This window comes from Rhododendron vialii, chromosome 3a (assembly GCF_030253575.1).
Source record: "Rhododendron vialii isolate Sample 1 chromosome 3a, ASM3025357v1".
NCBI lineage: Eukaryota > Viridiplantae > Streptophyta > Magnoliopsida > Ericales > Ericaceae > Rhododendron > Rhododendron vialii.
Genome location: NC_080559.1, coordinates 8,515,759 through 8,536,450, shown reverse-complemented (window position 1 = coordinate 8,536,450; position 20,692 = coordinate 8,515,759). Strand labels below are relative to the sequence as shown.

Genomic DNA, 20,692 nt, shown 5'->3' with positions numbered 1-20,692 from the left:
CAAACCAAAAAAATAATCTAAAGCTAAATAAGCTAATGAAACAAAACTTAATACTCCGTATTTATTACTCCTAGTAAATAAAATAGTTGTACTAGAGATAAGGACAAAATCCAAAGACAAGGGGCATGATATATTATGAAAGGTATTTTTGTCTTTTAACAGCTAAACTTAACACCGTTAGTGATCTACTCCAGTAGTTAACAAAGGGGGAATCCGGCTAATACTAGTTTCAAAAGTAAAGGAGGTTAGTGTCCTTTCAGAAATTTTAGGGGAGGTCTCTGCATTTGTATGAAACCTCAGGGGAGGGTCAGTAAAATTTACCCAAGAAAGAAAGAAAACCAGGACACCACACGGACCCCCTTCCCCTCACCTACTCTTTCTGCAGCTTATATGCTTATCCACAGTCTCTCTCCACCTTAGATTCATCAACTACTTCTCTTCTGGTGTGGTAGAGAGAGAGAGTGAGACTGAGAGAGAGAGAGAGAGTGAGACTGAGACTGAGCCTTGGATTATCTACCAACACCAATGGCCTGTTCAACAGCTTTCCTCGGAGCTTCTTTGTCTCCAAACCCCAGGAGGGCTTCTTCCTGCATTTCCCCCAAACCCTTCGTTTCAAACCTACCCTTCTCCTCCACCTCCCACTCTCAGACCCCTCTCTCTCTCTCCTCCCGCAGGTCTCCTCAATCCCGCCGCAGTTTCGCTGTGAAGGCCGTAAGTATTCCGCCTCCACCATCCTCATTTATTTCTACAAGTATCTGTATCTGCTCTGCTCTTTTTAGAATAATAAAATGAAAACAGAACAATATGAAATAAAAAGAACATACGAGAAAGCTCAGCGAGAGGCCCGAAGGTTTTGCAATTCGTCTTTATTCGTGGATCGTTATATACATGTTTCGTCTTTGCTTTTGGATGGAGAATGCTACAATACACACCCTATTCTGCGTGCACAAGTTGTGCATTCTCTCGCATCGCATTTGATTCGTGACATTTTGTATAGAAATTCGTAACTTTTGTATCAAAATTCATAACTTTTGATTTTTTTTTTTTGACATTTGCTTAAAAAAACATTCACGGACGGTTGGACATAAGTTATAATACAATTGTAATGAGGTTGATGTCGTATATTAAAGTGCAAAGTTTTTCAATTAGTGTGACATTCGATTGAAAATTGATAATGTCAAGGAGAAACCTAATAACATTTCGTGTGTTATGAATTCGAGGTGGATATTATGATTGATGTGCAAAAGGTGTGAATTTTGTTACGATAGTTATGCATTCAAGATTAATGTTAATTGTCAAGAATGCCTATGTAAAATGTTATTAATTCAAGGCAGTTCAAGGTATGCATACCGTACGGTTTGTACCCTTATTTGAGTGTTTAGTGTAGAACTTATCAAACTACCATCTCTATCCCATTCCGAACTTTCGTTCCTATTTGGCTATTTGAGTTAGAGCTTCATTTCGCAGGAAGGAGTTCGATGGGCGAGCTCAAATTTAGCGTATATTTGCGTAAAAGCTTCACTAAGGAGAAACGAGTTCCAGAAATTTGAGAAATAAAAGGATATCTCTACTTCAATGGGAGTTTGAGTCCAGGTTTGATTAAGTCCTCTAGAATGCTCTTAGAGCCTATTAAGCACCGACACCTCTAGAGGTCGACGTATCGTAGTGTTGGACACGGGGACACGGCGGGGAAAGTATGGGACACGCGTGTCCCATAATTTAATTTAAATTTTTTATGGGGACACGGGGGGACACGGTAGGGGACAAACTGTAATTTTTTAAAAATTTGGGGGTCAAACTGCAATTTTTTTTTTAAAATTTGGGGCCAAATTATAATTTTTAAAAAATTTCTAGGTGTCAAACTATAATTATATATATATATATAAACAATATAAATAAATATACACGTGGCGTGTCCCCCGCCGTGTCCGTGTCCACATTTTTTTAGAATTCCCGTGTCCCCGTGTCCGTGCATCATAGCTAAGAGCATCTCCAAGTTTCCTACCCAATCCTCTTTATGAGGATCGAAATAGAAGTTTTTACAATCAAAAAGCGCATTTAGAGGATTTTACTATCCCCTCAAACTGCAACCATACTTGTACGTATCTCTAGTTTTCATCTTCATTGCAAAATTCTTATTTTTTTCAACCAACAAATTCATATGTTGATTCTGAAATCAATACTCTCTCTACTTTTTAAGTTCAAAGAGTGGATTTGGAGGACATCCTCCATAAATTTTCGGACCCTATATTTGGAGTTTTGAACTCTAGCCTCGCAAATAGATGAAGAAATTAAGGGTGGGCTGGAACAAGAAGGCCATCCAAGATACAGAAATAAAGGGAGGAAAAATGAAAAAATGAGGCTGGGTTGGAGATCCCTAAGACCATGTCCAGTCAATCTATTCAAATTAAGTCAAAATTGAGTAAAAGTAAAAGTTTGGTGTGGTTGCCAGCGAACTGATGAAACTATCAAAATAATGGATAATTTTTGTTCCCTCTTAGTGTTTAGGAAAGTACTTCTGAATTCAGATAAGGTAGGATTTGAGCATCGCATGAACTGAAAAAAAATGCCCTTGAATTGACCGATAGTGCATGATCAGAAGAATTTGGCTGCAACTGGAATGATGAATAGATTGTTGGTCTTGTCTTAGCTATGATATAAGATCCTATGGCAACTTTACTTTTTGACAAACCCGAGTCTAGCATAAGTTTGAGTACGAACTCCATTAATGAATATGTTGTTTAAATTTGAAAGATACAAAATAGCCTTTAAAATATTGGGCAAAGAAAAAAGTCTTCTTGATTTAGGTGAAAAATGGGTAAAAACCCATGTTGATACGAGTTTTAGTAAAGGTCTCGAGAGGGACTTGGAACTTTAGTAAACGGTTGAAGTTTGGGTCTTGATTTTATGGGCTGAAGATACCATAAGTAAATATTCCATTTCAATATATTTGTGGTGGGTATGCATGTTTCAGTTTCATGTCTGGGAAGCTTAGTATTGATGGTGGAAATCTGAATTTAATGAGATTAAAGTGTTAGAAAATCGAGGGTTTTGAATGTCCTTGGAAAATATGAATGGCTTATCTATAAATCTGTATGGTATTTGCTGCTGACCGAAGGATTTTTTTTTCTCCCCCATGTGTTCTTTTCTCTGTCTGTGAAGCTTATTCTCTTGAAGGAATCAACTTTGGTCTTTTTGTCAAGCTTTGTAGTTTTGGAATTATAGTGGTGGTTTAATTAATTATCAGTGCACTGAATTTGGACAGAAACATTTGGAAGATCTCAATTTTCCTATTATGCCTTTGTTCGAATGCATATTCTAGTTCCATATTTTCAAATTTAAGGAGTTTAATATGCTGCACAGTTTGCCTCTTATTCTCAAGTCATCATTTGTGAATTTAACTAGTTGATGGAATTTAATGTGCTGCACATTTTTGTACATTTTTTTATCTGTTTTTTTTCCTCCCTCTTGTGTACAGTAGTTTTTCTTCAATGAAGAGTTGTTTTCTATTTTGAGCTGTAAGCTACCAAGTACTTGCAAGACTGAATAAATATTAAATGTTCAATTTCAGTGTCTCTGGGAAGTGCTTTTTCCTTGTCTGTTTGGTTTCTATCCAACCTGTGTCATAATCAGGAATCATCTATTTCACTACCTTTTGAGGCTATTGGGAGGATTATAAACTCGTTGGGAAACATAAAGATTGACTGAATAGAGAAGATACGTTGTGCAACCGTGCTTATGTTATCATACTTCCAAATAGAACCATTGTTTATTCTTGAAGAAGAGTCAACAAGTTTGTTTTGGCCAGAATTCATTCCACCAACATGTGGACACATCATGTTGAGAAAGCTAAGACAAGATAACATCTGCAGGATAATAGAATGGATATAAAATTTGAAGTTGTTATCTGTTAATTCATCATGTGTTTCCTTCTTAAATTGGTTTTTGCGATTGCATTCTTTTGATCTCTCTGCATCCTTGCAACAGGGTGAGTTCCCACTTGTTGGAAATCTAGCACCAGACTTTGAGGCAGAGGCTGTTTTTGATCAGGAGTTCATCAAGGTAGTTTTGAAAATAACAGTGATCTGAATGAAAATGAAAGTTGTGAATGTTGATCGTCTTGGGCTCTGCGATCATGTTCTTCCTATGTATAGCTTAAATGCGGTTTCAAAGTTGGGTGTACTATGATTGTGGAATTTTATAGTTGGCATCCTTCTGAATGATTTATTGCTTTGAACTTGGATGGAGTTGTAGTTTTGAATTAAATGATTAAGATCGTCTCCTTGCCATTGTTATGATATGGAAGATTATGGTTTACAAGTTCTTGTTTCCCTATTCATACTAGCTGGAGGATATTAAGTATTACTGTGTCATCGCATTTCTGGGTTCCCCCACTCATACTAGCTGGAGGCTATAAATTTTACTGTGTCAGTGAATGACCGATGAAAACACTCATCATCCACTAAGATGTTTATTTTTAAATCTGAGATTATGCTTTAATAAGCGGCTTATTTGGCCTAGGAGAATTGGTGATGTATATTTTGCTCATTGTTTGTTTATATATGCGATAGATTTTAGATTTTATCATAAGTGATGGTTTCTTCCTTGCAGGTTAAGCTCTCAGATTATATTGGGAAGAAGTATGTTATTCTCTTTTTCTACCCGCTGGATTTCACTTTTGTTTGTCCTACCGGTGAGTTTGACTCTGAGTGAATGTCTCTCTCTCTCTCTCTCTCTCTCTCTCTCTCTCTCTCTCTCTCTCTGTGATTTAAAAGATGTAGTTCATCTGTGAGAAAAGTAAGTTGAAGTCTTCAAGGGATACTGATTATGGCCAGTTGTATTTTGCCCCACTTTCTTGACGTATAGAGATCACCGCATTCAGCGACCGCTTTGCAGAATTCGAGAAGTTAAACACAGAAATATTAGGTGTTTCCATTGACAGCGTGGTAAGTTTAATTTTTATGTATTCATGGAAATTGCTATATTTCAGTTTACGATAGAACTCAAATGGTGCCATCTGCTATAGATGTATAGTTGATCTTCACTTGCACCCAGTGGCATTCTTTGTTTGTGTGCCTATTAAAGAAAATGGCACGATGCTTGGTGATTCAGGGTAAGAAGAGAATTTTTTTGAAATTTTGATTATGCTTGATGATAATGTTGGGATATGGCGATTGTTTCCTTTATTAGGTTTAACATATAGGAAGTTTTGATTAGTTAAAATTCTTCTTCTTGGTTTCAAATTATTTTGGAAGTTTCGATTAGTTAGAAATCTTTTTTGTAGTAAGGTTATTTGTTTTGCAGCTTTTGCCTTGATATATAGGACATATGTACTTGGGTTTTTCTCGGACCTAATAAATTGACTATCGAGATATCAATTGTTATCCCCTTACCCTCTTCTCTTCTTCTTCAATGATTATCGGATAGTTGTTGTTTGAAGTGAGAACAATACTAGTTATTTGAAGTGGGATATATTTTATTTTGCAACAGTTCGATAAAGTACAGTAGTATTCCATACACCTGACAGTTTGTGTTATTTCCATTTGCTTTCTGATCACCAGTTAGGGATGGCATTCGGGGCATTCGGGGCGGATATTGGCATATCCGTACCCGATCCCCGAAACCGAAAGTTGAACCAAATCCGCCCCGATACCCGAATGGGGAGGGGAGGAATGAACCGTAACCGAACCAAACGGGGTTCGGGTAATCCCCGAACCGTACGGGTAACCGAATAAAACAAGAGAAAGAGAGAAAGAGGGAGAGAGAGCAGATCTAGAAACTGATTTCTGTAAACTAATCAAGCAACACAACTGATCGAGCAACACAAACACCAACTTCTATTAATGAACGTAGATTAGCTATTTCTTCACCTCTTCAAAGTGATGACGATGGATGGCAAGAGGAGTGCCTGGAGTGAGGCTGATCGACGGCGACTCGGCGAGAGGGGTGTGGATGAGCGCCGGTGAGAGGGGTGTGGATGATTGACGGCGAGAAGCGAGGGGTGAGGATGATCAGTTGGCGAGAAGCGAGGGGTGAGCATGATCAGTTGGCGAGAAGCGAGAGGGGTGAGGATTGGCGTGATTCTCAGAAAGGCGAGAGATCGAGGGTGTTGGACTTTGGGGATTCTAAACCCTAATCAGTAATCACCTACTGTTAAGTACTTAAATATATAAAGGGTTATTACACTCTAGGTCCTTAGACCTTAACACATGCAACAAGCTGGTCCCTAAAATATTTGGAACTTTGCAATTCGACCTTGATCTCTTTTATTTTATATATATATATATATATATATATATATATATATATATATATATATATATATATATATATATATATATATATAGGTTTCGGTTCGGGGATCGGTTCGGGGATCTGCTAAACCATACCCGCACCGATACCCGTTCGGTTATCCAAGGCCTCAACCATACCCATACCCACGGGGAATTTTTCGGTTATGGTTCGGGGAAAATTTTCGGTTACGGTTCGGGTACCCATCGGTTCGGTTCACTTTGCCATCCCTATCACCAGTGGCACACACATATACCAATGTCCCTTTTAGTACCTCAAACTTCGAGACTTTTGATTTGGATTATTTAAGGGCATGAGTATGTAGTTTACTAGCGGTTTCTATGTTGCCATTTTGCTTTGCTTGCTTCTATTTGAAGAATTAATTTTCTTGTTTGTCATGATCATCCTATGTTATTCTTTGTGTAGTTCTCCCACCTTGCATGGGTCCAAACAGATAGAAAGTCTGGGGGGCTTGGTGATCTGAAGTATCCATTGGTTTCTGATGTGACCAAATCGATCTCAAAATCTTATGACGTACTGATTCCGGATCAGGTATGCTGTATCTTGTTATTTGCAACTATTTTTGCTTTCTTTGATATCTTGTCCCTTAATGTTCCTAGATCATATAGGTTGCTATGCTTAATTAGGAAAACTGTTTTAGACATTCGATACTTTGATGTAATAAGGACGGGCTTTTTCGTAAATCTTGTTGGATTGTTTCCTTTGGTTATAAACAAGAATGGATGATCTTGAGCTTATATCACTGTAAAAGATTGTTTTGAAGACCCTTGCTCTTTCTGCAATATCCATCATATTCTGGAGTTGATTTCATTTCTTCTGCACCCAGGACGGTGTGGTTTACTGATCCTCCTTAAATTCATGACATTTGTCATCCATCGAGGCATAGCCAGGGGGGTTTTTTGGGGAAGTTTGTTTGATCTCGTCTAGTAAATGGTACCCAGTACCGAAGTACGCAAAAAATATGCCTCTTCACTTTATGATGCACAGAATGCATGGAGGAAGTAATCGAGTGTCCATGTTTAGATATATCAAACATGACTATTTTCTGATTTTAGTGGAACCTCTTCTGAGATTGCCACAGTTGGTGGAAAGATAGTTTGAAGTTTGAACAACTTGGCAAATGGCAATTGTCGACAAGAATAAAAAGTCATTAAGCAAGGAGGATTTCACCCTCTGATGCAGAATTTCTCTTGCTGCCACCTGTTTTTACCATCTCTGAGTGGAACTCCAATTGGTGGTTGTGCTGATCGTGCTTATTGTGTCACATCCTAGTTACGGGTTAAGGTTAAATAGTCAAAAAAGGAAAAGAATGTCCGCAATGCCTTTTAAGTTTTTCTTTCCTAAGGTTTTACTTCTATGACATGCCATTGTACTTTCTCGTGTTTCAGGGTATCGCTTTGAGGGGTCTTTTCATTATTGACAAGGAAGGAATTATTCAGCACTCCACCATTAACAATCTTGCAATTGGCCGAAGTGTTGACGAGACAATGAGAACACTCCAGGTAATTAATAATTTACCGAAGAGCAGGCTTTATTTTCTCAGACTTCCTATTTAGCTTGTTTTTGAATCTTGGATTCATTGCGTGATTTGTGGAAGTAAATTTACAGGAAAAGGATTTGTGTAGGATTTTTCCCTCGTTATTTACTTATTTTCTTGCACTTTTCTTTTGACTCCGAGAATTCAATCACAAATCCCAGATCCAAATACATCTGTCACATCTTAAACGTGCTTATTTTCTTGCCCACAGGCATTGCAATACGTGCAAGATAACCCAGATGAAGTATGCCCGGCTGGCTGGAAACCTGGGGAGAAATCAATGAAGCCAGATCCCAAGCTCAGCAAGGAATACTTTGCTGCAATATGAAGGAGGTAGGGGCTGAACTACCCAGTAGTATATCCCATTGTCATTTATAGAGTCCTTGAGAGTTTTGTTTCCGTGTAATGTTTTCTTGTTAGTCTTATTGACGAGTTTCGAGAAGTTGCTTCTGGGAATAAAAGGGGATGAACCTGATATAACTTGTATTCAGTATTCGTTATTGCCTGCATGATCTGTTTCTTTCCGTTTGCGATCAAGGTTCCCGTGATTACCATTTTATATCAGGTCTAGGTCAAATGTGAAACGTAGGGAAACTTGACAAGTTTTTTTTATGAGGGCCTGCCGAAGTGTGTAAAGTTGGGTTGAAAATTTTCTACAGAGTTTTCCTTAAGTTGTGCAGAGTTGCTCCAGCCTCTCTTCTAAACCTGCTTATAAATGGGCTTCTAGCCTTCTACATTGTAGCCTAATTACAACTTACTAAATAAATGGGCGGGTTGCCAGGCATGTTTGGACGAGTTATAAATGGGTGGACTTGGGCTGGTAATTGGGTTTGGGTTGAGATTGTCACCTCGAAGTCCAAAATGTTACACAGTTCCTGTAGAAGGTATCTACCTCTCTTAAATGCTTAATAATATGATGGTTAATAACATACCATGATATCAGGCAACCAATGGATCTTGTGTTTGAATGTTTACCGGGAAATCGAAATACTTGCATGTGATTGGACCATTTACAAATAAGAACCTTAAATGTGAATATGGCTTTGTATAGATTGTGATCAACAATTTGACATTTAGTCTTAACTAACTAAAGCGTTCTTCCCAGATCTCCTCTGTCTCTCGTTCTAAGCTTCTAGTGGCCTCAGAGGTTCCAGTTGTATTTGGCATGACAGCTCCAGCTTTAACTTGTTTAAAGCTCATTTGAACTTGATTTGCTTCCCAAGTGATGAGCTGAAGCTAAACTTAGTATGCAACCCGAGTTTGCATGGGCTGCTAGGCTATTGAACATGATGTGCAATATAAATAAGTATTGCTTGTAGTGATATGTTAGCATCTTGAATATCAAAAATGTCCTTTTTCAGCTTGATGTTGATCCAAATTTTCTTTTATGACTGCTCAAATATATTTATATTGAATCCATAACTCTTCATCCCTTAATATGGTAGTAATCTGGGCTTGAATTTTCTGTTCGAGTTGAAGTGGATGTTGCTTGGTCATATAAGCTCTTGTTTCTGGTTTGAGTTCGAACTCAAGTTCGAGCTTGTCAATGAGCCGAGGTTTGAACAGATAAAGAACGATTTGGAGGTAATGTGGGTGTGTTTGAAGAAGATGGACTTTTGGCATTAATTTTGTAGAGGGGGATGCACGGAATGATAGATACATATTGGCCCTGTTCGATTTGGATTTTGAGGGAGTTTTTTTCAGAGTAATGTAGGATGTTATCAATTTTACTATGCTTGAGGCAGATATAAAGAATGAAATACCGGGATGATGGTTTTTCCTTTTTGAGACCATTGGAAGTCTCTAGGTTCATTAGGGTTGATTTTTTCCAGCTCTGAGGCTAGAATCTACCAGTTTTATACAGCCACAGAATTGGAATTCACCAGTTTCATACAGCCACAGAAATTGGAATTCGACCTTTTCGTCGCCCAACAACTTGATAGCTTTCTCATTTTCCATTTCAACCATACACATTTTCGTCTTAGTCAAACCGAAAGGATTTTTAAGTTCAAATCCAATGTTTGTGAGCAAGCAACTGAAGCAAGTGTACCATGTTTGGAAAGACTCAAAATTCCCATAAGTACTAGTACTAGAATTTTCCAATTCGGCTCTCTCTGTCCAGAATCATCTCAGCAAGTGTACCCTGTTTTTGTGGCTTAGAGCAACTGCAATGGAAATAATCAAAATCAATAACCAAAATGTGTCACGTCAGCATTTGATTATTCATTTAGTGCATAATCAAATTTAACAAACTTTACCTCCGCATTGATTATTTTTGCATCCCTATAAAAAAACCCTCCACAATACGCAATGCACCTATGTCCAATTACAAACGAGTTATAATCACGCACCCGACCACACCAAATTATTCTTCTCTATGAGACGATTCTAATGTGGGGTGTTTTTTAGTTTTGAAATTGATTATTGGGTTTGATTATTGAGTTTTGGTTATTTGTAAAAGTTGTTAAGTTTGGTTATGGAATGGGTGAAATTTGATTATTTGCTAAAAGACTTGTAACTTTGATTATTACAATGTGAGGTATTTTTTTAGCATTGTTGTTAAGTTTGGTTATCCATACCAATTTGCTTATTACAATGTGGATGCTCTTACGTATTGGAAAGTTACCTTAAGGCTCCATTTGTTTGGACATAAGATATTTTTTTCAAGAACATTTTACGTAATTTTCATTGTTTGGTAGTTGAAATGCCCGTAAAATGAACTTTTTTGGAAAATGTTTTATATCTTTGGCCGTAAAACAATCTACTCTCGAAAACTCGGCAAGTCAATTTCCGACTCTTCACATCCGTTTGCCCATTCGACCATACCCTCTATTGGAATAACTGGGCAACAAAGTATTCTTTGTATTCCCTCGTGGCCACGTCAACACACATGCAAAAAGGGCTCTCTCTCTCTCGGACTCTCTCCAGCCAATACTAATAGCCGGACTCTCTCTCTCTCTCTCTCTCTCTCTCTCTCTCTCTCTGTACCCACTAGCATTCCTACTCCTATCTCTCTCTCTCTCTCTCTCTCTCTGTACCCACTCGCATTCCTACTCCTAGGCACCCAATGGCCTTCATCTCTCTCCTGGACTTCCTCCAAACATGAAGAAATACTCACTTTAATACTACTTCAAACAAATTAGATGAGTTATTAGTTTGTGTAACAGTAAAATTATACAATTCAACCAAATACCGGAAAACAATTGTAAAACTTGTGTTTTCTTGTAAAATGTTTTACATGAAGAACATTTTCAGTTGTAAAATACTTTAAACCCAGCCAAACGGAGTCTTAATCTTCCCATGGAAGAAAGAAAAAGAACAAGAGAATCCTTAATCTTTTTTCATAGTTCAGAATACAGCCACATAACTTAAAGCTTGACAAAAATGGATTCTTTCCACAAAAAAGAGTACATATAATCCCCAGAAGTATATGAAAAGTCAATTGAGGGCACAGTACCAAAAATTCAAGTCTATGTGCCTGAATCTGAACAGTGTTAAGACCATGTAAATTAGGTGTATCCCAGGTATTTGCTAAGGGGCAAAAAAGACCATTAGTATAGTTCATCATGCTTGTGTGTGTTATGTCGGGACACCGGATTCGGGTACATAATTCAGTCTCTCCACCCCCTCCCACACCAACTTGGATGTAACTTCGTCGTACTCTGGCACATAGTCCTGATTAAGACGGAAAAAAATCCAAACAATAAAGTAATTGTTTCACCAAAATGATGTACACACGATATTGTTTTGCAAAAAAGGAAAGTGTGCCCTGGTGCCATCCGGATCCATTGCTTAGTGTGTATAGTATAGAGAGATACCTCGAGTTGTCTGACCAATTGCTTGGCGGTGGGAGCGGACAAGATAATACGGCGCGCAGTTGGTGAGATAAAGCCTTCATCGACGGCCTTGTCGACGAAACTCAACAACGAATTATAGTATCCCTCCACATTCAACAATCCCACCTGCGTTAATTTACAATACCACAATTCATTAGTTGTTTAATTTTTAGTATCAATAGGTGGCTAGCAGTCATAACATCGATTTAATAAGTTTGATAAGTACATTATAAAATAAAAAATCAAACCGTTTTTTATAACTTAGGTGTCCGGACCAACTTATGCATGCGCACGTCAACTGATCTGTGGATTATTACCAATCCAGATAAAATCCAAACAAATATTGTGTGTATCATTTTCTATAACATACTACTACTACTAATTAAACACCCTTTTCTGACCAACACTTCCTTTTTATCCAAACTACTTTTTCAAAATCAACTTTTTCTCCCGTTCAAACCTAGATTTTGCCCCAATTGAAACTATGATTCGATTCCCAAATTGTTTAGCATTAAGTGATCTATTGGTACAGCAAAATCGTACAGATTAATAAATTTAGCGCGCGCGCATGGGGCATCCCTCTAAACCTTGTAACAAACTAACGAAGAATGTGGAAATGGAGCATACAGGTTTACGGTGAATCCCCAGTTGAGCCCATGTGATGACCTCCAGTAATTCCTCCAATGTGCCATAACCACCTAAAGTTGATATACAACAAAACAATACGAATCAAATTAATAAATAGAATCCAGATTTTTACATGAACTGATTTTCTTTTATCAAATGAAAAAAAAAAAACTGTGAATTTCAAGTACCGGGAAGGGCAATGAAGGCATCGGCTTGACGGGCCATCTCTGCTTTCCTTTGATGCATATCGGATACAGTTCTCACTTCTCCAATCGATTCACCAGTTATCTGTTGTAACACTTATATAAAAGCTTAGAATGAATAAAACTCTAATAGAAATATATTTATCGAATGAATTTGAGATATATCGTATATATTTAGTAAAGTTTCAAGGAAAACAGATTACGGGAAAGATGATTAGTAAATGCAAGCATCAAAAAGTAAAATGTTGTCTCACATTTGAAACTCCAATGCTTCGGTGACCATATTTTGGATACTATGTGATGTGATGTGTCACCACTGTTTTGTACGTAATACATATATCATTTGCCATGTACTTTACCAATACAGTAACGACACGTCTGACGTCACATTGTATCTAAAGTGTGGTCGCCGGAGCATTGCTCCATTTGGAAACATAGTACTCCATGCAGTTCAAAAAGGAAAGAGAAGGATTGGAATGGAAGTATGTGATATTTTTACCTCTCTAGGCATTAGTGTCCTTGGAATAATTCTGCAACAACCCCCCCCACAAAAAAAAAAAAAAAAAGAACCAAAATTAATATACAATTTCAAAATGAGGAAATAAACTTCTTGTGGTAACCAACTCTAGCAAATTCTTTTTAGAAATGCCACATAAACAAGAAAATTAGACAAAAAGAAAGATGATCCCCAGCGCAGAAATTTGGTTAGGGAAACAGCATACAGAAAATATGTTATTCTAGTAATTAATTATTACTGTTATTATTTTCTGAGGGGCAGATTAGTACTGTTTGGTGAATATTTTTTTTTCTCAAAAAGGTTCCATGTATACTTTTCAGTTTTCACACACTTTTTCCACCTCTTTCCATGGAAAACTGACACTGCAAAGATAAAAATGGATTTTTCCATCTAGCTTACTGATCAATGATCATATCATGTTGGCCCAAAAGCTTCACAAATTTACTACACAATACTGGAGTATTTGTACCCGAGGTACACTCTCTCTCTCTCTCTCTCTCTCTCTCTCTCTCTCTCTCTCTCCAAAAGACAGGAAACATGTCCTCTTTTGTGTCAAAAAAAGTGAAAACAAGTCCCTCAAGACTGTGATCGAGAAGCGGATCAAAAAAAAAAAAGAGACTGTGATCGAGAAGCCTGAATTTTATTCCATGATGTCTGCCTTTTGGGGAAGAACATAATTGAAAATTAATCCTTTCACAGAGATATGGGAAAATGAGAAAATCGCATACTATCTTAATTAGAACGTCTCCAAATGACTATAGCTATTACTACTATATTTTAGTCATAAAATCGCGTCAAAAATATTAGGAGCGTGCGAAATTTATATGTAAGCTTGGGGAACATATATAATTAGTTGGCGATGTGAGCCGGTGGACATTGCTGTAGTGATTTGTTCTTCCATTTGGGCCCAAAATCCTTCCTATATATATCCCAATTTTATTATGTGAAGCTAATAACAATATCAACCATTCAAGTTGTGTAATCTAGAATCTTTGTTTTTCCCCTCAAGTTAAATTTTATAAAACAAGTCCTAGATTTAGTAACTCAGGTAAGCATTATATACAAAAATCACTTCTATATATGGGTAGGACTCACATGTACTACAATTTTACTACAAACAAATATACAAACTCACTTGCAAGTCGTGTGAGGTTCACACGCCATGCGCACCTCGAGTGTGTGCGGGATCCACATGTTTTGCAAGCGGTTGTAAAATTATTGCTCACATGTAAGAAATATTTTGTACTAAAGCTTCTATGGGTATACATTTGGAATCTGTACCCGAGCTCACAAAAATGATCGGAGTCTATCATTTATGGGATTTCACACAATCCGTAGTATATTTGGTGTAAACCAAATGGTGCACCCATGAATTTTTATTTTTATTTTTGGAAAATGATTCGTGTCTTTTGACACTTCCAATCGTTTAGAGAGAGAGAGATAGAGAGGGAGAGAGCATATACCCTAGAACATGGCGCCCACCATCATGAACAGCCTGAGAAACAAGACCCATGAGACCCACGCTACCACCTCCATAGACCAAATCAATCCTTCTCTCCACCTTCAATTAAATTAACAATTCATCATCATAAGAACCATTAGAAAAACATTAACACGTGTCAGAAAACCCATCAACTGACGGTAAATAATACTAAAATAATTAACACTAATCCAGTTCATTGTCTTCAAAAAAATCCAGTTCATTGAAGAACGTAATGAATGGAATTAAATTAAATTAGGGAAACACAACCCAATGTGGGGGCTATTGAGTGCGTCTGTGCGTGAGTATGTTTTTGCATATAAAATCGATTTGTATTTATGTAATGTACTATAAGATTGATTAGCCCCATAAACAAAAATCACGGTGGTTTGGGTGATGGAAGTGCATGCCCTAGGAAGGAGAGAGAGAGAGAGAGAGAGAGAGAGAGAGACGACACGCTCAAAAGACTTGGTCGTGTTATGATATCAAGGAGGCACGTTTGGTTCCCCATTCATAGGCAGCCCATTTTTTAACTGTTTCAGACACATTCTTCATATTAAAAAACTGTAAATTAATTAACAATATTTATTTATCAGAAAATTCATCGCAAAAATAAATTGAAGATATTTTTTATATTTAAAATTTATTGTAACTGCAAGATACTACTCCCTAGCTCCGTTCCTAATTGATAGTACCTTGTTCCATTTTAAAATGTTCCAAAATGATTGTTCCATTTCAAAAATAGAAGTAGAAATTTGATAAAATTCCAAAAATGTCCCTCCTACGTGAATAAAAATAGTGTAATATAGGTAGAATATAGGGATAATGATGAAAAGTAGGTGTAAGAATTACATGTTTCGTAAAAAAATTGAAATTTCTAAGGACTCTCACTTAAACAGAGGACCGAAGTATCATCTAACATGACGCATATCATTACAATGAATGACCATGTAAAGAACACAAGTTTTTTCAACTTCGAGTATTATTAATTTATTAGTTTAAATGCAATCACGGTAAATTAGTTTTAAATTGTTTTGCTTTTTAGTATGGAAGAAAAATGACGTCATGAGATTATTTGCCCCTGTTTTTTTTTTTTTTCTAGCACTATACTTTCAGTGTTGATTTTGACACTTCCCTTCTGCATATCAGCATTCTAATTTTTGTTTTTGACTTATGGAAACTTTTGTAAATTCACATAAGCAATGACCAAAAACATAAAAATAGTGGGGAGAGAAGTGCAAAAAATACTCCCTCCGTCCGGATTTAATAGTCATTTTTTGGAGTTCGTGTAATTTTTCAATCGATTATATCTTCCAATTTAAAATGTTTTACGTGATTTCGAAAATATTGTATTATAGAACTAATCGAGGTCTATCAAACAAGATCCATATTCGATATGAAATTCATTACAGATTCAAAGATATAACGCGTTTTTTAGCCGGTTAGAATAGAACTAGGGACAATTAAATCCGGACGGAGGGAGTAATTGTTTTATGTAATTTTCGGAGATCGAAAAGTCTATGCTCACCCCTCTCTTTTATCGCTCCTCCCATTGCATTCAATCTAACGGTTCAAAAGTGTTTTGAATGGTTTGAATTTTAAACAAACTCTTTCGCGGAAGAATTTAACCTCGGAAGAGTTTTTTTTAAAATTTTGACCATTAATTGTCGAGACGGACTGTAAAATTGAGAAAACAGTAAAACCGTGCAGTGGGCGTAACACCGTTGAGATCCCCATAAACTAAGATCATGCAAGAAGGCTGCTTAACTGACAGCCAGGTTACAGCTAGCAAACCACCCTCTCTCTCTCTCTCTCTCTCTGCCTCTGTCATGACTCATGCCAAACATAAACCCTAAACCTTCTCGATCCTAATTCCCTCAACAGTATTCACATACTCCATATCTTCAGAAATTAAGCCTGCTCCGCTAAGGATCGTATTTTTTAAGTACTTATTTTTCTCTTTACGAGATAGGTCTCACAATACATCGATCACCTTTTAACTACTTATTTTCCTTAGCGGAATGGAACTTTAAGCGTAATAAGTTTCATATATTCAATAAAGAGCACTCCTTCACATCCATGACCCAACCGACTGGAGAAAGAAAAAGGAATCGAAATCGACAACAAAATCACTTCTCAAGGGAAAAAAAACTTGGGGCATTAAAAAACAGAGGCCACGCCATACAATGCAACTGAGACAAAAGTGATCACAAGCGCGGAAATAGAAGATGATCAATATATGGATCAAAATATTTGACAATCATAAATAAAGATGGATTAACAATGTAAACTAACACAATTTAAATGGTAAAAGAGGCTAAGAACACAAGTTTGGAGCAAAACTCAGACGACACAGCTTCGTCTAGTACAATTCAACGCATATGAGTGTATCTGCACGTATCGAATAGTTCCGGACACGTTTGTATCCAAGAGTTGTGTTTTGAAATGTTGTGTTCTTAGATTTTTTTATGGTTAGATGGGTTCAGATTATATGAGTATGTACTATCATCTCCAGAGAGAGAGAGAGAGAGAGAGAGAGAGAGAGAGAGGTTAATATGAGATACGTGCGTACCAGTTCATTACCCAACTCAACAGCAGCATGTTGGTAGCTAGCTTTATTTCCCGAACTGCTCCCGCAGAACACACATATTCTCTTGAACCTTGATTTTGTTTCCCCCTCCATTCTCTCTCTCTCTCTCTCTCTCTCTCTCTCTCTATAAATAGCGATCTGCCCTTCAACAAGGGAGGAGGAGGGTTGCCCACGCACTCATTTCAAGTCCAATCGCAACGTTATGTATCCCGGGGATACCAGATACCAACCCCTTGGTATCCCCTTCTGGTCTATTTCTTATTTTTTAGCTATTTTTCGATCATATTTTGATGATAGGCTTTGTTAATTTTGTTGAGTTCGACGAGAACTTTAATAATACCAAAAATTGTATTCATCGGATTTTATTTGATAGATTATTGGCACATGTGAAAATAGGAAAAAAAACCAAAACTGGTTCTAATTCAGTGTATTTCTGGACCCAGTTTTGGTTTTCTTCAATTTTCACGTGTGCCAATCATGTACCTATTAAAATTCGATGAACACGATTTTTGGTATGCTAAAGGTTCTCGCCGAATTCAACAAAATGAACGGAGCCGATCATCCAAATATAATCGAAAAATGGCCGAAAAATACAAAATGGACCGGAGGAATACCAAGGGGTTGGTATCCCCGATATACATAAAAGTTTCTCATATTATTAGTTGTAAAGAAGCCTCTCTTGCATTTTGACGTACAATTACAAAGTTCAAATTTTAAAAAAATTAAAAATTTACACGAATCTGACTATGGGTGCACCATTTGATTGGGGTCGTTGAATTTTTCAAAAATATTTTTTTATATAAAAATTTGTTCAATCGGTTATCAATTAATAAAGGTTTGATCACATATTTTTCTTTAATTTTTTTGTTAGGAAATTGTAAATAAAGAATTGATTAAGCTTTTTACCTATATCCGACTGAGCTAATTGATCAATCCTATACTACTATGATCAAGGCCGGCTCAAATATTATGGGGCTTAAGGTCTCGAGAAGATTAATATGCATCTATTGGTAGTTTGCTAGAAATTTATTAGTGTGTTCATTTCTAGTCGAATTTCATCTGATCGTCTGGATTCTTGTTGTCTTTTTTTCTTGGCTAGCAATGTATCTCTTTTTGAGACTACTATAGGATATATGAATTTTTTGCTTAGCAGAAGGTGCGTCAAGCTATGCTTGGGCTAGGGATGAAAGACATCAATCGTCTCATTCTTTCTCATTTTGTATCAGTTAGATGATTAGTTTGGTTTTGTCCAAGTTATCTGTAATGAATTTCGTTGTGTAAGTGCCGTTGGGTTTATCAATGCAGTATTTTTTTTCTTGGCTAGCAATATATCTCTTTTTGAGACTACTATAGGATATATGAATTTTTTGCTCAGCAGAAGGTGCGTCAAGCTATGCCTGAGCTAGGGATAAAAGATATCAATCGCCTCGTTCTTTCTCATTTTGTATCAGTTAGATGATTAATTTGGTTTTGTCCAAGTTATCTGTAATGAATTTCGTTGTGTAAGTGCCGTTGGGTTTATCAATGCAGTACTTTTTTTCTTAGCTAGCAATGTATCTCTTTTTGAGACTACTATAGGATATATGAATTTTTTGCTCAGCAAAAGGTGCGTCAAGCTATGCCTGGGCTAGGGATGAAAGACATCAATCGCCTCGTTTTTTCTCATTTTGTATCAGTTAGATGATTAGTTTGATTTTGTCCAAATTATCTGTAATGAATTTCGTTGTGTAAGTGCCGTTGGGTTTATCAATACAGTACTTCTCACTTTTGTCAAAAAAAAAAAAAGAAGGTAAATTTTGAACAATGGATCCTAATTTTTTCTTTGGCTAAAAATAGTTTGAGACCGTCATTTTATACTTTAATAAGGGGCACCCCACATATGATGGCCGTCTCTTGGACCTTAGCTAGGGCCGGCTCTTACCATAATATGGTGGCCGTCTGTTGTATAGTTTGACAATACTAGGGATTGTTTGTTCTTGAAGGCACAAAGCAATTCGTTTTGAGCACAAAAAGTTTTTTATCATAAAAAGTGTTTTTGTTTTCGATCCCTCATCGCTATTTTCAATTTTATAATATGAAAAAGAACATATAATCTGTGTGTACGACACTACCAATAATCATCCAAATCACATAAATTCAAGCCAACAAATTCAAACCCAATACCATGTTGCATTCATAAGATCCTATGTTATTTTCTTTTCATATATGACAGTAGGGAAATCAACCTAAACGGAAACAACTTAAAAATAAATTAATATTGAATTGAATGTAAGAGAATCAACTTTAGGCAGAAATCAATTATTGAGTTGATTTAAATTCAAAAAGATAATTAAGTTTTTTAAGGAAACAACCTAAAAGCAATCAATTGAAAGAATTTACTAGTCACAAAGTTAGGAGGTTTATATTTGGAAGTATGCTCTCAATTGGAGATGATCTATTGAAAATTCGATATGATGGTTGTAGAGGGTGTTGGGTTTGTATGTATAGACAAAAACCGCTCTCTATGTTATTTTCTTTTTGTATATGACTGTATGGAAATCAATCTACAAAGAAACAAATTAAAAACAAATATTTAATTGAATGTAAAAGAATCAACTTTAGACATAAATTAATTATTGAGTTGATTTAAATTCAAAAAGATAATCAAGTTTTTTAAGGAAACAACCTAAAAGCAATCTATTGAAAGAATTTACTAGTCACAGAGTTAGGAGGTTTATATTAGGAAGTATGCTTTCAATTGGACGGATATGATTTATTGAAAATTCCATCCAATGGTTGTAGATGGTGTTGGGTTTGTATGAATAGACAAAAATTGCTTTGTCTATGTTATTTTATTTTCGCATATGACTGTAGGGAAATCAATCTAAAAGGAAACAAATTAAAAGCAAATATTGAATTGAATATAAGGGAATCAACTTTAGACAGAAATCAATTATTGAGTTGACTTAAATTCAAAAAGATAATCAAGTTTTTTAAGAAAATAACCTGAAAGCAATTAATTGAAAGAATTTACCACTCACAAAGTTAGGAGATTTATATTAGAAAGTATGCTCTCAATTGTACGGATATGATCTACTGAAAATTCGATCCGATGGTTGTAGACGGTGTTAGTTTGTATGAATAGACAAAAACCGCTTTGTATATATATATATATTCGTATATGACTATATGGAAATCAACATCATGACTACTGTAAATCATTTATTAGGTTTAAATCCACAACAGCCTTCGAACATTTAAGTGACTTGACATATTTGAAAACAAAAATGTATTTCGAAATTTTAATTTGATCAGCCCACATATTCAAAAAAAAAAAAAAATTTGATCAGCCCACTTGTCGCACTCTGAGAGTTACTGACAAAAAAAACCATGCAATACTATATAGCCTAGATGGGTAACCATCGCCTCAATAGTAACTGAAAAAATAGAAATGGAATGAATCCAAAATATATGCCTGATTTTGTTGTTCCATGGGCTTTGTGTCTGGGTCTAAGCGCAATTGAAGGCTGGGGCATCTGGCCCCGGTTGGCCTAGAAGAATGTAGGGAAAATAACGGTCAAGGACGTGTTTTGATAATTAATATTTATCAA

The 20,692-nt window shown here is 36.3% G+C and overlaps 2 protein-coding genes across 6 annotated transcripts; one reads left to right on the top strand and one right to left on the bottom strand.

Annotated features, from left to right (window-relative positions):
* Positions 1 to 362: 362 nt before the first annotated feature.
* Positions 363 to 9,630, top strand: LOC131321396 (2-Cys peroxiredoxin BAS1, chloroplastic-like). 4 transcript variants are annotated; one of them, XM_058352384.1, is made up of 8 exons: positions 372 to 711; positions 3,988 to 4,062; positions 4,612 to 4,693; positions 4,867 to 4,946; positions 6,718 to 6,843; positions 7,701 to 7,814; positions 8,061 to 8,182; positions 9,329 to 9,630. In XM_058352384.1, exons 1-7 carry the CDS (start codon positions 526 to 528, stop codon positions 8,175 to 8,177), a joined length of 780 nt encoding a protein of 259 aa, XP_058208367.1. In that variant the 5' UTR covers positions 372 to 525; the 3' UTR covers positions 8,178 to 8,182; positions 9,329 to 9,630. The 4 variants fall into 4 exon arrangements, with proteins under 4 accessions (XP_058208365.1, XP_058208367.1, XP_058208366.1 ...); XM_058352383.1 differs by having other exon boundaries at positions 9,295 to 9,630; XM_058352381.1 differs by lacking the exon at positions 9,329 to 9,630 and adding an exon at positions 8,955 to 9,286.
* A 1,522-nt stretch (positions 9,631 to 11,152) lies between these two features.
* Positions 11,153 to 15,024, bottom strand: LOC131321397 (cytokinin riboside 5'-monophosphate phosphoribohydrolase LOG7). 2 transcript variants are annotated; one of them, XM_058352386.1, is made up of 7 exons: positions 14,783 to 15,024; positions 14,496 to 14,593; positions 13,015 to 13,045; positions 12,501 to 12,600; positions 12,313 to 12,383; positions 11,668 to 11,811; positions 11,153 to 11,524 (listed from the first exon to the last, which is right to left on the bottom strand). In XM_058352386.1, exons 2-7 carry the CDS (start codon positions 14,543 to 14,545, stop codon positions 11,429 to 11,431), a joined length of 492 nt encoding a protein of 163 aa, XP_058208369.1. In that variant the 5' UTR covers positions 14,546 to 14,593; positions 14,783 to 15,024; the 3' UTR covers positions 11,153 to 11,428. The 2 variants fall into 2 exon arrangements, with proteins under 2 accessions (XP_058208369.1, XP_058208368.1); XM_058352385.1 differs by lacking the exon at positions 14,783 to 15,024 and having other exon boundaries at positions 14,496 to 14,734.
* Between the last annotated feature and the right edge of the window lie 5,668 nt (positions 15,025 to 20,692).

Coding starts and splice junctions, on each gene's coding strand:
- LOC131321397 (XM_058352386.1), bottom strand. CDS start 14,545: ATGGGTCTTGTTTCTCAGGCTGTTCATGATGGTGGGCGCCATGTTCTA. Junction 12,601..13,014: donor GGACACTAATGCCTAGAGAG/GTAAAAATATCA, acceptor GTGTTACAACAG/ATAACTGGTGAATCGATTGG. Junction 11,525..11,667: donor AATTGGTCAGACAACTCGAG/GTATCTCTCTAT, acceptor CGTCTTAATCAG/GACTATGTGCCAGAGTACGA.
- LOC131321396 (XM_058352384.1), top strand. CDS start 526: ATGGCCTGTTCAACAGCTTTCCTCGGAGCTTCTTTGTCTCCAAACCCC. Junction 712..3,987: donor GCAGTTTCGCTGTGAAGGCC/GTAAGTATTCCG, acceptor TCCTTGCAACAG/GGTGAGTTCCCACTTGTTGG. Junction 4,694..4,866: donor CACTTTTGTTTGTCCTACCG/GTGAGTTTGACT, acceptor CTTGACGTATAG/AGATCACCGCATTCAGCGAC.